Genomic DNA, 15886 nt, shown 5'->3' with positions numbered 1-15886 from the left:
ACCTACAATATAATCCAAGCCCTGTCACTAAGACAAAAACTTTCTTAGTGTACTATGAGAAGTAGGTGAATGACATCTCAACCATAAGACAGAGCAATAGCCTGTTGTAACCAAAGAACAACCAGGTAACAGCAATGTAAGACAAGTGGTAGGTGAACAGAGGACTCCAGGGGATGGGTATTTCTCATAGTTCACCTTTACCTATCCCCACATCTCCCAGGACCTTAGGCCACCCCCCCACTCCCCCGAGTTCACGAGCTCCCCTATCCCTTTTGTCAAGCCCCACCATCCCCTGGATCATTGCCACCCCCATCCCACTCCTCACCTCTTTGTGTCACTGCCTTAATTGTTGTTTCTCTTTCACCAGGGGAACAGGAACACTAGAGATGGACATGGTGTTTAAGGGGCTGCTTTGTTTGCTAGCATTTTTCAAGGTAACACTGCCCTAGAGCAAACAAAGCAGCTGTCTGACCTATCAAGCCTAATCTCCACTGCTCTGGTTCCTCCTAAGCAGGGGAAGGGCAGGAGAAGCACACAAATAAGCTACCTGCTTCAAGTTATGCACATCGCCCAATATCCTGCTACTCTGGCCAAAGTCCACCCTGCCCAGCACACACTTAAATCCCCAAATGGGTTGGAAATTGGCTTCCAAAGTATTTATGAACGATAGAACAGGCACTTCACAAATAACTATACAAATATTGATTTTTAGGTACATGAAAGTAGTCCACAGTTAGAACACTTTTTTTGCCTCCCTTGTACAATTTCAATCCACTATTTTACTGGAAATGTGTGTATTAACTGGAAATCGCTAAATCTGGTGGTGTTTACACATCATGCTATAAGGAACAAGAGGACAAATAGTAGACAGGATTACATAAACCAAACCTAAACAATTAGTTGGGATGAAGGACTCAGTGGGCTAAAATTTTTGCGTCTATGCAAAGTTCTAATCATTATTTTAAGTCACTATTATAATGACAGAAGAACATCTACTATAATGTGAGTCACCTTGAAAATGCTAATTATTAATGAAAAGTGGAATATAAATCCTAGAAATAATTTTTAAAATCTAGTTAAAATGTTTCGCTGCATATCCTGAGAAATCCTATAACACTGTAGTATAAAAATATAATAAAAAACATTTACAGCACAATCCTAAGCACATCTACTCGAAAGTAAGTCTTATTGAATTAAATGGGTTTTACTCCTAGCTAAGCCTGCATGTCCGTCTAATCAAAGTTATGGTTTTCCCAGTAGTAACGTATGGCTGTGAGAGCTGGACTATAAAGAAGGCTGAGCGCCGAAGAATTGATGCTTTCAAACTGTGGTGCTGGAGAAGACTCTTACGAGTCCCCTGGACTGCAAGGAGGTCCAGTCAGTCCATCCTAAAGGTAATCAACCCTGAGTGCTCATTGGAAGGACAGATACTGAAGCTGAAGCTCCAATATTTTGGCCACCTAATGCGAAGAGAAAACTCTCTGGAAAAGACCCTGATGCTGGGAAAGACTGAAGGCAAAAGGAGAAGGGGACGGCAGAGGATGAGATGGCTAGATAGCATCACCGATGCAATGAGTATGAACTTGAGCACACTCCGGGAGAGAGCGGAGGACGGGAAGGCCTGGCGTGCTATGGTCCATGGGGTTACGAAGAGTCGGACACGACTGAACGACTGAACAACAACAAGCCTGCATAGGATTGCAGCCTTAATTATGCAATGACTTACCTGAACTGGATGGATAAGACCCTGGTTTAATGTCAGTGCAATAACATTGAGCGCAAAGTGACGAACGCTGGACTGTGTATGAAAAAAAGCCTCAAGGACCTGTTTGAGATATAACTGCATGATAGAGCTGCTCATCCCTGAGGAAATATCACCCATTTCTTTCAGATCTTCCTGCTTTGCTACCTTTTTCCCTAAGAAAAACAGAAACCAAAGATGATGTTTTTAGAACATTACATAGACATATATTCTTTTTCATACTATATGGAACACATTTCAGGGACAGACTTTCTAAGGAAGTGTATGCAATTGTTAGCGGGAGTGCTTAACACCTGCCTGACCAAATCTCTTGCCCCAGTTATTCTGTATGCTTTGTCTGGACCAAGAGGCAGCATCTCCTTCTTCCCTACAAAATCTCTTGATCGCCATGACATACATGATCATATGCCTCTGGGTTGGATCCAAGTGTGGTCGTCTACCAGTTAAACAGAAGCCACTGGCAGAACAGATTTCCCCTCCCCCTGCAGTCCCCTACACACCCTCCAGAGGAGATTTGGAGGCAAGCAGGGGAAAGGGAGAGACCACTTGTGCAATGTGGGATTTAACCTCCTGTGCGCCTTCACACTAGCTGGCATGACTAACAGTACTAGGGGCCTTTGGGGAATTCCCCTTCCATCAAAGACTAAGAATACAGCTCAGACCCAGACTTTGTACCCAAGTGTCTAAGCAGGTCAGGCTTAAACTAGTTTGTTATCTTGAGTTGCAGAGGCTCACTAAGATGAAGCTTCATTACTTCGTCTAAAGGAGAAAGCGAGCTGTCTCATGATACCCCACACTGTGGAGCTGTTCATGTCACAGCAGTATTTAGTGGCATGATTTGTGGGGATCCACATCATGTGCAAGCTGCTTCCAGTTTTCAGAAACAACCACCCCATTTGTAGGTTGTCAGTGTGACATCCAAACCCAAACACTTTGGGTTGTTTGTGGGTTAAACAACCCAAAGTTAATCTAAGAACAAACCATGGGTGCAAACCAGGTGACATGTGAACCAGGTCAGTATCATTTCTGTTGTAGTTTACTACGGAGGCAGGAGAAAGACTGCAAGAGGAAGGCACCTCCTAGTCCAAACACCAGGCAAGTCTTTCTTCTAAAAGAACCTGCCTCCTACTCAATCCAGGTTTGAGTGGGGAGAAAAAGTTTCTTGTTCATTGCTTAACCATGTCAAATAAAGTTGAAGATGGTGTCAGAGTCCTCAGAATCTCTGTCACTCTGAAGCCAGCAGGCCAGAAAATAGAAGAAGGCAGTTGGTCCTCCAGCTGTCAGGGACAAAGATTCTTATTAGGGCTGATTAGCATGAGCCCTGCTTGTTGAAGCAAGTGGGAGGAATAACATACTCCAGTATGCCATTCTCTACCTGCAGTTAGACAGTACAGTCCACTCGACTACCTCATTCTGCTGCGTGTGTAGATCCAGACTAATTTGTTATCCTAATACCTGAAACTTGCAGTTAATAAGTAAACTGTGTTCCATGTTTCTCTGTGTATTTACACAACAGAGATGGACCTGAAAACCAAATTCTGGTTACATAACATTAATTACATTAAGGATGTTCAGTAAGTGCAGTAATGCTCATCACTCACATTCTCTGTCTGCTTGCTGCATGCGTGTATCTTCCTCTTGGAGGTAAGTTTGGAGGTTTTTTAACACCTGGATTTTTAAGTTTACTGAGGAGTTCTTATCAGAAAGAATATTGTTGTATAATGTTTTCACCTCCTGTTCAAACATTAGACCTGGATGTTGTATGAATGCAAAACCTGAAATAAAATAAGGAAAGAAAATACAACTTAGTAAACCTTGTTACTGAATCAGATTTTTTTTAAAGTTCTGAGCATCTTAAAAGTGCAGCATAAGGACAGTGTCATCTGCATGTCTATTCCCGTCTATTTCTGAGCCCAATTCAAAGTACTGTTTTTTACCTATTTTACCTGAAGGATCCCTCCTCCCACATGTACCTGCCCAGACCCTGATATCATCCTCAGAGGCCTTTTTCCTGCTCCAGCTAAGTGAGATGTGGTGGGCGGCTACTGGAGAAAGGGCCTTTTCCATGGTGACCCTCCAGCTGTCGGAAGCTCTGCACGTTCTGTCCTTTTTGGTGCCAGGTGAAGACCTTTTTATTTAAACTCTTACATTTAAAATCTAAAATCTGTTTTAATTTATTTCTTAGTGCTACTTGAGAGCTATACTGATTTTATTATTTATAGTTGTATTGTATTGTCATAAGAGGCCCAGATAACTTTGTTATTGGGTACATAATGTTACATTTTGTACACAATGTACATTTTTTAATTTAAAAAATACAGAATTGTGGGATATTAGCAGCTACCTTAAGATAGGCCCCAGCAAAAGTATAAACCCAGATATACAAAATGGATGCTAGCACATTTTAAAAGCATTACATGTCCTCTGAAGTGTACAGCTCACATGTACAGAATCAAACTACTACAGTACTCTGTATGCATTAACATTCTCATGAAATGCTGCATTGCAACCCCCTGCAACCTGGTATCCTCCAGTCTTCACCTCTCATCAGCTGTAGCCAGCATGGACAATAATCAGAAATGCTGGGAGTTGTAGTCCAAAATATCTGGAGGACACCACATTGGGGGAAACTGCTATATAGAAACAGAGGTCTGTACCATCACAACCAAGTACTCAGACAAGTAAGACTTATAACATAAAGACTTCAAAATCTTTTGTAAGTTCTTACCTAGACCAATAATGGCTTTTGTTTGTACCTCCTCGTCTGAATGTTTGGTAAAATACATCAGCAGTTCGAGTACTTTATCTTTAATGTTAACCTGGTTAAAGGGGAAACAGCATGGATAATCAGGAAAGAAGCCTGGAAACGTTTCAGCTCCATTAAAAAGTATCATTAATACCTAAACATGTTTTCTTAAGTTTATCTGTCATTGTCCCAGGGATTTTAGTCCATACACATTTACTTTTTAATGTAGCAATAATCAAATAAATGCAGCACTTTTACCTTGCTGTTGCCTTTAAAATCCTCTTGATCGAAATCAAAATGCCGACACAGTGCTCCAACAGTGAAAAGGGATCTAAGGAGTGCTGGTTTATTTGCTGTAAGTATAGTGCTGTTTGGGTCTTCTTGATGTTGACTTTTTAACTTTGAAAGTGCTCCTGAAGAAAAAAAATGAAGCGTATTAAAAATTGGTCTCCTTCCATGAAAAATTTAGTGAACTTTAAACATAAATATTGGAAATTCTGGATAAAAATTAACTCACCATAGTATCTATTAAAACAGGCCCATACAAATTTATAATTCTGAGTGACCTTGTTAACAACAGCCCCAAGACAGCTAACACAGTGCTGCACCACCTAGAAACAAAGCAGATAATATTACAGTCTTAGAAGTAATCTAGAAAATCCAAAGCAGTTATTGGAAAAATCAATGTCTTGCTTTTATTTTAGATACAAAAATAAAGGCTATTATGAAAATACTGTGCTATTTATTTTAATATATTTGTAGCCTGCTGTTCTGTTGGAAGATTCACATCCAAGGTGGCTCACAAATTTAAAGTAAACATAAAAACAATAATAAAATGCAGTAAAATAAATTACAAAAATACAAAACCAAGTCATATTTATAAAATTAAGTTAACAGGTCCAGTGGTCCTTAACTGGTCCTCAAATATAACATTTTGCATTTTAGTAAAACAAGATAAACTTTAAGTAGAAATTAAACCTTACTGTCATGCCGTATTTGATGATAAGTTTCATGAGATCTTCTTCTATAGTAGCAAGGAAAGTCTCACTCGGATGCTCCATCAGTGGTACTACCAACTCCAAGATTTTTGCAACATTGCAGATCACCATGAAGTCATTTTGATTCTATAGGAGAACATTGCATATGATTAAACATCTTTGCTGTGCTCTTACTGCTATACTGCATTAGGTCTGAATAAACGGATATGACATAAAACAAAATATGCACATAATTAAATGGAATGGTGCCATGGTAGAGCAAAGATCTAACTCGACTGTGTCCACTTCTGCCACTTCTGGCAAGCAATTCTCATCTCTCTTTACATATACACCTTGGAGGGAAGATTAAGAAGTATATTGCAGATAGAAGGGCAAGAAAGAGATGGACACCAATATATGTTATTAAACAGGCCACAACTTCTTTGAAAAAACATGGCATGCATGCAATTCAGATAAGATCAGCTAGTTCTCACTTCTCCCAAAGTACTGCTCCAAGAGACTGGTATGGATCACCAGAGGTAGTATAACCCTGGTGCCACAAAGCATAAGCCTCAGATAAACCTGATGCGTTTTAACCCATTCACTTTGCACGGTCTGCCTGGTGGATGGTTCAGGTGGGAACAAGGCCTTACATAGGTCCAGTTCCTGTCTTTTACCCCAAGTCTCACAAGACCATGGGGACAAATTGCAGGTCTCACAAGACTTCAGACAATCTAGTCTGAAAGCCTTGACCAGCAATGCCAAAGTCGGCCACCAATTTTCCTGGCAACCAGCAACCTCCACACAGGCTTTGCCACTGGAGACCTGGAGCACTTTCTTCTTTTGTGAAGGAGAGATTTAAAAGTGTTCCTCAGTTTTGCATTTTGATGGTCCTGCCCCCTTAGCTTAAGAAAAGTCACATTTTCTAAGTAAGTGTGCGGCATACCCAGGGGCTTGGATATCTGCATTGCTGCAATCAAGGTATGGATGTGGAATTTGGTATTTTATTTATTAGTTATAATGGTTAATTGACTCTCTCTAGACAATGTACAATAAGTTTAAAACAAGACTAAACATAATATACAATAACACAATTAATTACAACAGTAAAATACAGAACCAGTACAGAGTAAAACATGCCAGAGTCAAATCATATGCAGGGAGCTAAAATCAACCTCACAGTACTAAAACCTCATAGCATTAACAACAACCACTGCCAAAAGCAGACACTAATAATATCAATACCACCAATATTTAAAGAAATTTGTAAAAATAATCTTTAAAAATACTGAAATATGTTAAAATGATGGTAATGGCCTGGGAGGATAAATCTGTCTTTGCCTGGCATCAGAAGGATATTAATGAGCTAAGCCTATCTAAGGAGAGCATTCCATAACTAGGGTGTTACCACTGAAAATGCTCTCTCCCTTGTAGTACGCCAGACTGAGAGGGCACTCTGCGAAGGAGCTCTGTGGATGATTGTAGGGCATGGGCAGGTTCAAATGGGAAGAGGTGTTCCTTTAGGTACTGAGGTCCCAAACCTTGTAGAACTTTATAGACCAAAACTAGCACTTTGAATTGGACCCAGAAGCTAATTGGAAGCCATCCATATTCTCCAACAGCTGAAGTTTCCAGACTGTCTTCAAGGGCACCACATATGCTACACATTGCAGTGATCCAAAGAGGAAGTTACCACACCACAGACCACTGAAACTGGGTTGTTCACATCCAAATATGTTGGTATCCCAGCTATGACCCTAAGCTGTTAAAAAGAACTCTCTACTACAGAGGCCACTTGTGCCTCTAATGAAAGTGCTGGATCCAAGAGCGTGCCCAAGGTACAAACCTGATCCTTTAGGGGGACCGCAACTCCCTCCAGAACAGGTTGAACAGCATTCATCTAGACAAAGGAACCACCTACTAACAGTGACTCTGACTTGTTTGGATTGAGCATCAGTTTGTTAGCAGTCATCCATCCCATTACCAGAGCTAGGCACTGATCTCCCACCACCACCACCACCAGGTTCAGACAACACACTCTTGCTCATTGTGGGTTATTTAACCCATCACAAGCCATGGCACCCACAGGTGCCATACTGCATATCCAACCCCTGCTTGGGGTTGTCGTGATGTGAGAACCCAGCAAGTATGGGTTATGCAAGGGTTAAACCACCTAAAACAGACCATGGGTTATGTGAGGGTTGTTTAAGAGACTTGTAAATGAGAGGCCTACGGACATTCTATTCAGGAGGCAAAAGAGAGGACTAGTGATCTAAAAACAAGAAAATTCCACTCTGTAATAAATTCTAGTTTGCACAATTTAATGTACTATTTACTAATTTAAAAGTTTATCTTTCCTTTCAGCACCACGTCTCCAAGGCAGCTAACAAAATATAGTAAAAAATTAGGGCTGTGCACCACCTCGGTACGAATCCCAAATAACGAGGCGAAGCAGGCCGATTCGGAGGTGCCTCGTCATAATATGAAGCGGATCAGACCAGCAATGAGGTGCTGCGAAGCGGCTCCCCCTTGAAGTGTCTTGTCCAGCTCGTATATTCAGAGCTCTTCTTATGCCTTCTGAGCAGCCTAGACAGGCTGTCTCCAATCAACTTCTGAAAGATGACATGAACTGTCAAGAGGGGGAGGGGGGAGGGGGAGGGGGGAGGGGGGGAGGCAAGAGGACGCAGAGGCGCCAAATGTATCAATTTGAGAGAGGTCCGGTCACTGGGAGAGGCAGGGGAAGGGAAGAGGAGAGGAGGAGGAAGAGGAAGAGGAGGGTGTGAGCTCTGCTGTGAGTCAGCCTCTGCTTGCTCACTGTGACAGAGGTGGTGTTACTGGAGAGGAGAGGACTGTCTGAATGTTATTTGGCCAGAGCAGTGGGCTCCAAAGTGGGGTGCACGCACCCCAGGGAGGGCGCAAGACAATCCACTGGGGTGCGCGAGCCGCCTAATAATTGAGCAGCCTCCCACTGCCCTGACAAGCTGCCACTGTGTGCAATGATAATGATGGAGATGGCGGCGGCGGCAGCAGCAGCAGGATGAGACAGGAGCTGAGATAGAAGCTCCATGGCATTTCTCTCTCCGCTCCAGTCCTAGCCACTGGGAGCAACTACCCCAGTCTCTGCCAGGTATGGCAGAGGAAGCCTTAACCCTTCCCACTCTCCTTTGGCAGAACAAAGCCAAGAAGAAAGCGCATGCCATGGTGACTGGGTAAAAGGAGCATCTATACAATCAAAAAAGGATTTAATGTGATTTTTAAAGGGGAGACTCACAAAACCACCATCCAATCACAGAGCACATCTGCCTCCATGGACTCAACCAGAAAAACCACAGATCCACTACTCATGGGTGCAGCCACAGTGCAAAAACATGGAACCTTGGCAGGGATCCTCTTGATTTCATATGATTTTTGCTGAGCAAATCTCCCAAACCACCAACATATCACAGAGGACATCTGCTTCCACAGACCGAACCAGAAAAATCACGGATCTACCACTCACAGGCACAGTCACGGCAGAAATCAGGGTGAAATGACTCCCCCATTTCCCAGAACAAGACAGCTGCCAGAGCACATCCAGAAGGCCTAGGAGCTGGCAGTGGCGACAGCCCACCCACATTGGCAGGAGTCAGCCTCTAACTGGGAACCCTCTCCTCCTTCCAAGGAAGGGAGAGTGCGCAGTTGGAGGGCGACTCCTGCCCTCATACCTGTTGGCAACTGCAACAGGCAGCGTTTTCCCCAGCAGCGCCCCCCACCCCCCCCGGAACAAGGGCCCAGGTAAGGAGCTGGGGGTTGGGCAGCGTGTTAGGGGGGGCAAAGTGGGATTCGGACGTCCAAATCCCGCTTTGGCTTTGTAGGCCAAGATGGGTCCGGGGCCCCCCAAATCAGCCCGAGCTGAATCAGACCTGCTTCGGAAGCCCCAAAGTGGCTTCTGAGTTGGATTGGAGGGTCCATGCACACCTCTATTAAAAATAATCTCAAGTAATATAAACTATACCAAGTTCTGGAAAAAAATAAAATTAGCAACGTTAGAAAATAGCAACAGAAATGAAAAAAATAAAATAAAAGATTTAACCATGGCAACCCAAAAGGCCACAGGAAGTGGCCTACTTTAGCCAGGTGCTTAAAAGCCAAGAAATATAGCAACAGCAACAACTTGTTATAGCAACAACATGCACTTCAGTCATGTGTTTAAAATACCATTAGCAGAAACAGTTCAGCTGAAAAATAGTGAGTACTTACACTGCATTTAGTGGTAAGATATGGCTGCATGGTCATCGCGTGTTTGACCATTAACTGGGGCCTGATTTTGCTGAATAAGAACAAAGTGGTTATGCAAGCTACCAAGCGACTTGAATTCACACCCTTGTTGTCAGAATCTACAAAAATAAGAGGAAATATAATAGATATAGGTATATATAAAGATACAAACACAGACACAAACACACAAAGATATATAAACACACATCTTAATATTCATTACGATGTCCAAAAACACAGAAATTGTTACTTGTTATATTACATCTAAAGGCTAATAGAGTTTTGCCAAGAGAACACGCTGATCATAGCAAACACTCTTTTCCAACAGCACAAGAGGCGACTCTACACATGGATATCACCACATGGTCAATATAGAAATCAGATTGATTATGTACTTTGCAGCCAAAAATGGAGAAGCTCCATATCCCTGATGAATATACAGTGGAGGTGACAAATAGATTTAAGGGATTAGACCTGATAGACAGAGTGCCTGAGGAACTATGGACGGAGGTCCGTAACATTGTTCAGGAGGCAGCAACGAAATCCATCCCAAAGAAAAAGAAATGCAAGAAAGCCAAGTGGCTGTCTGATGAGGCTTTACAAGTCGCTGAGGAAAGAAAGGAAGTGAAAAGCAAGGGAGAAAGGGGAAGATATACCCAACTGAATGCAGAGTTCCAGAGAATAGCAAGGAGAGACAAGAAGGCCTTCTTAAAGGAACAATGCAAAGAAATCGAGAAAAACAATAGAATGGGAAAGAGTAGAGATCTTTTCAAGAAAATCGGAGCTCTCAAGGGAACGTTTTGTGCAAAGACGGGCAGGATAAAGGACAAAGAAGGCAGGGACCTCACAGAGGCAGATGAGATTAAGAAGAGGTGGAAAGAATACACAGAAGAACTATACAGGAAAGATCTGAATGTCCCTGATAGCCATGATAGTGCAGTCACTGAACTTGAGCAGGACATCCTTGAGAGTGAAGTCAAGTGGGCCTTAGGAAGCATTAGTAACAACAAAGCTAGCGGAGATGACAGTATTCCAGCTGAGCTATTTAAGATCCTAAAAGATGATGCTGTTAAAGTGCTGCATTCAATATGCCAACAAATCTGGAACACTCAACAGTGGCCACAAGACTGGAAAAGGTCAGTTTACATTCCAATTCCAAAGAAGGGCAATGCCAAAGAGTGATCCAACTATGGTACAAGTGCGCTTATTTCACATGCCAGCAAGGTGATGCTCAAAATCCTGCAAGCTAGGCTTCAGCAGTATGTGAACTGAGAACTACCGGAAGTACAAGCTGGGTTTCGAAGAGGCAGAGGAACTAGACATCAAATCACCAACATTCGCTGGATCGTGGAGAAAGCAAGAGAATTCCAGAAAAACATCTATTTCTGCTTAATTGACTACGCTAAAGCCTTTGATTGTGTGGATCACAACAAACTGTGGCAAATTCTGAAAGAGATGGGAGTACCAGACCACCTTACCTGTCTCCTGAGAAACCTGTACGAGGGTCAAGAAGCAACAGTAAGAACCAGACATGGAACAACTGAGTGGTTCAAAATTGGGAAAGGAGTACGACAAGGCTGTATATTGTCGCCCTGCTTATTTAATTTATATGCAGAGTACATCATGAGAAACGCCGGGTTGGATGAATCACAGGTCGGAATTAAGATTGCCGGGAGAATGATCAACAACCTCAGATACACAGATGATACCACCCTAATGGCAGAAAGCGAAGAGGATCTAAAGAGCCTCTTGTTCAGGGTGAAAGAGGAGAGTGCAAAAGCTGGTTTGAAACTCAACATTAAAAAAACGAAGTTCATGGCATCTGGCCCCATCACTTCCTGGCATATAGAAGGGGAAGAAATGGAAGCAGTGACAGATTTTATTTCCTTGGGCTCCGAGATCACCGCAGATGGTGACTGTAGCCATGAAATTAAAAGACGCTTGCTCCTTGGGAGGAAAGCTATGGCAAACCTAGACAGCATAGTAAGAAGCAGAGACATCACCTTGCCGACAAAGGTTCATATAATCAAAGCTATGGTTTTCCCAGTTGCAACGTATGGCTGTGAGAGCTGGACTATAAGGAAGGCTGAGCGCTGAAGAATTGATGCTTTCGAACTGTGTGCTGGAGAAGCCTCTTACGAGTCTCCTGGACTGCAAGGAGGTCAAATCAGTCCATCCTAAAGGAAATCAACCCCGACTGCTCATTGGAAGGACAGATACTGAAGCTGAAGCTCAAATATTTTGGCCACCTAATGCGAAGAGAAAACTCCTTGGAAAAGACCCTGATGCTGGGAAAGATTGAAGGCAAAAGGAGAAGGGGACGGCAGAGGATGAGATGCCTAGATAGTACCACCGATGCAATGAATATGGACTTGAGCACACTCCGGGAGAGAGTGCAGGACAGGAAGGCCTGGCATGCTAGGGTCCATGGGGTTACGAAGAGTCAGACACGACCGAACAACATATTACATCTAAGTGGCTATATGCTAGCTAGGTAAGTCAACAAGGGCAATTACAAACTGAAGCTGCTTACAATGTTCTGGTTGAACTGTAGCTGGTCTTAACTATGGTTTACAGAAACAAACCAACTTTTGAATCATTGTTTATGAAACTGATTTGTTTCCATAAACCAGGGATGGGCAACCTCAAAAGGCCGCATGCCAGTGGAGGGCAAAGCTGAAGGCCTCAGTGTGTGTGGTCAAGGCTGGTATCTTCCTCCCCCTGCCCCCACCTCTCTCTCTCTCTCTCTCTCTCTCTCTCTCTCTCTCTCTCTCACACACACACACACACACACAGCCTTCCCTCTTCCACTTGAAAAAACACCAGTCTTTCTGAGATTGAACTGCACTGAGGAAAGAGTGACCCGTGTGGATGCCTCCTGCTCGAGCAGAGAAGTGTTACTTCACCACCCCCATTCCCAAGAAGCACAGGCTTGAAATTGTGCTATTTTTGTTTTGCTCACCCACCCCCAAATCTCAGGCCCTGAAGGAAGGGTAACTTTTCCTTCAACAGCCCCATCCTCCTGCATAAGATGACACACAGGGAACTTACATTAAATTTTAAACTTTAAATTGATTTTCAGATAATGTGATCTTCAGATATGATCCACAAATGCATGCCTGTCAAACTTAGTGTAACAGCTGGACTGTGAGGCCTGACGGTAGAGTATGCCAGGTAGAACAGCACACTATCTGGTATGCTCTGTAGTTAGGTCCAGTAATGTTTTTGGCAGAAAGGAAAAAACGGGCAGCAGGGCAGGAGCAGCTGCAATTTGGAGGTAGCTAGGGCATCAGTGGACCACAGGGGAGACACCCAAGGTCCACTAAACAGCATACGACTGAAATGGAAACAACTGTTTTACCTGCCAGAGATTCTTCATACTTTAAAATATGTTCAACCAAATTATCCACAAGCTGAGTACAGGCTTTCTTCACAGGCTTATATGAAGCATCCTCTTCAGATTTTAGCAACTGCAAAATAGGCAAGATTGATATTAATGGCTGGATCTGAGACTATACAGACCATCTTCATAAGGAAGTATGGAAAGATAGCAAAGAACTATCTTACCACCACATGAGGAAAGTAATTGGAATAGAGCTATGATTTGCACACAGTAAGATTATCATGTGAACCACTTGTTCAATGGCTGTACAAACTGCTTCCAAATTCTTATCTATACAGAATGGAGTGCTGGCTACAAAGAGTACTTTAATCTAGCCTCCCCCAACCTGGTGCCCTCCAAATGTTTTGGACTACAACTCCCAGCATTCCTAACTACTGGCCATGCTGATTGGGGCTGATCGGAAATGAAGTCCAAAACATCTGGAGGGCAGCAGGATGCAGAAGGCTCCTTTAATTAACTTCAGATTGGATTTCTATAATGGCACTCTTCATTTCAGACTCAAGCACTACGACAGATCTACTGGGAAAATACACAAATATGTTTTGATCACAAGCTACCTTCAAACATTTTCTCAGTGTACCAGGTTTAAATTAGATTTAATTCCTAAGTGGGTTTCCTAAAGGTGCTCTACAGGTTTCCCTCTTAGGCCAAGGGATCAGCAAAGGAATATTTGCTTGTCATCCCGTAAGCATTTCTCCTATGCAACTATACCAGTGCTAAGGCAAATAGAAAGGAATTTAATTAAACACACAGAAGTTAACAGCAGTATCCTCAAATAATAATGGACTACATATCACGTGAAAACTATTTTAAATGACGGCTTTTAAAACGTAACTATGAGATAATACCTAGATCATATAAAAATGAAAAGTCTGTCCATACTTCCACTCATTCAACTGTCTTTGGATTGGCCCCTAACCAAGAGGGGATACTGTAACCCCCAAACAAGTAAATATCAAGATGAGATGTTGCTCTAAAAAAGATTAGGAAGGAACTGCCTGTCATCCACATGTAGCTTCTGGGGGTTCAGGATGTGCTATTCTGGAAATGGCCTGAATGAGCTTTCAATGCTAGTAAAGCTATTGTCAGTTGCTCCAGAAAACATCTTACTTCTCAAGTACAGAAATGATATGGTGCAAGATCAAGCAAAATTATCACAGCTGTTAACAACTTTGTAAAATTATTGATAAAAATAAAAGCTGAAGAGGTTCTGAATTATGAGGATGCTGTGAGACCCTCTGAATCCCTCAAGCTTTCCTTTTCTATCTGTTAAGAACCACCTAAAAGCTGCTTTTTTGGTTCTACTAAAAAAATTAAAATACAAGACATCTGAATTATTACTTACGTTCTGAAGAAGCTGTTCAAACCAATCATATCCTGTATCTCTACAAGCTGCAACCTAAGAGAAGTATAAAAATACATTTTAACACTAAATAGATTTTAATATTAAACATTAAACAGTTTACTATACAGAATACAAGTGCTTTCTAGTATTATCACTATTATTTTAGATTGTTCTTGCTTTACTTTCTTTAACCTAGCTTGTACTTATCCTGTTCTTACACTACAGTATCTTTGGAATAGGGACCTCTCTCCTATTGGGTTCTGTAAAGTGCCATGCTCATTCAACATTTAATTAACTAATCTCAATTCAACATGTCTGTTGCTCTAAAACAGTTTTTCAGACTGCTATAGGGAACGTCATCATACACAGGTGGATAACTAACCTTTTTTTAATATAAGGAGAGATGAGTGCTACATACTACAGCATTTGCTTGAGTACCAGTAAAGGAACTCATGTCTGTAAAGAATAAAAAATAAATACTAGAGGATGGGGTAGAGGAGACTTATGTTACCAGGTCACCAGTGATGTCAAAGATAATAAGAATATGTGCCTGTGAACACAATAGACACAGCACAGTTTATTACAATTGATGCATTAGTCAAGGGGAATTCTAACTCATACCACATCAGTAATGTTCAGGATTTTCCTGGTCATTGCTTCTTTGTCATTATGGGGAGTTGGAGTAAACCACAGCTTCTGGAATGTCTCATTTACCAGTTTCTGGAAAGAATAAGATAGTTATTGATTAGATAAATTAGTTTGCAAAATCTCTAAGCTACCAGAATGTCTAGGTTTCAAGGTGGCAACACACAGGCTGCAAAAGCACATGCAGCCCCTGCTGCGCCCGATGCAGCCCTGGTGCGCTGCCAAATTTAATAGCAGTGAAATTTGGATGGAGGGAGAATGATGGTTTTAGTGCTACAGAGTGCCCAAACAGCCAAATGTTGCTTGTTTGCAAGCTAAATCTGAACCTTTTAACCGGAGCAGTCTGCCGCTTAATTAATTAATTTCATTTCTATACCGCCCAATAGCTAAAGCTATCTGCAAACCACCGATATGAGGAAAAGATTTTCGGGGTGTGGGGGGCCCATGCACAAATGCCCCCAGACCTCCCACAGTTGCCCGCCCCAGGGAGATAACTGGTGGAAGCTCAACACAAACATATGGGAATTTGAGAAGAAAAAACTCAACACTCAAGCAAGCCTTGATAAAAGTAACATACATATTAAGTCATTTGTTCGCAATACCTTAATTCCTTCTTCATCATTGACTCTGCGAATCATTTTCACACACATTTCTGTAATTTTGGGAAATGTTGGTTGTTCAATGCAGATGTCCCTAAGAATCTTTATTACTCTTTTTCTGACACTGATACCAGTATCCTGAGGAAGAAAAA

General features: G+C 42.2%; 1 protein-coding gene across 6 annotated transcripts in view; it reads right to left on the bottom strand.

The window, feature by feature from the left end:
- The window catches only part of NIPBL (NIPBL cohesin loading factor), a 193628-nt gene that overhangs the window by 13107 nt on the left and 164635 nt on the right, over positions 1 to 15886 (bottom strand). For all 6 annotated transcript variants that reach the window (XM_084833083.1, XM_084833086.1, XM_084833085.1 and 3 more), the window contains 11 exons: positions 15738 to 15872; positions 15112 to 15210; positions 14491 to 14544; positions 13104 to 13212; positions 9725 to 9861; positions 5492 to 5632; positions 5026 to 5119; positions 4767 to 4921; positions 4491 to 4581; positions 3364 to 3537; positions 1727 to 1917 (listed from right to left, as the gene is read on the bottom strand). In XM_084833083.1, the coding sequence (XP_084689209.1) occupies positions 1727 to 1917; positions 3364 to 3537; positions 4491 to 4581; positions 4767 to 4921; positions 5026 to 5119; positions 5492 to 5632; positions 9725 to 9861; positions 13104 to 13212; positions 14491 to 14544; positions 15112 to 15210; positions 15738 to 15872 (1380 nt within the window). The remainder of the gene's footprint in view (positions 1 to 1726; positions 1918 to 3363; positions 3538 to 4490; positions 4582 to 4766; positions 4922 to 5025; positions 5120 to 5491; positions 5633 to 9724; positions 9862 to 13103; positions 13213 to 14490; positions 14545 to 15111; positions 15211 to 15737; positions 15873 to 15886) is intronic.

Source organism: Heloderma suspectum, chromosome 2, assembly GCF_057233095.1.
Source record: "Heloderma suspectum isolate Gila_16-S chromosome 2, 16-S_ref, whole genome shotgun sequence".
Lineage (NCBI taxonomy): Eukaryota > Metazoa > Chordata > Lepidosauria > Squamata > Helodermatidae > Heloderma > Heloderma suspectum.
Note: the sequence above shows the minus strand (reverse complement) of the source record. Positions and strands in the feature narration are given on the sequence as shown.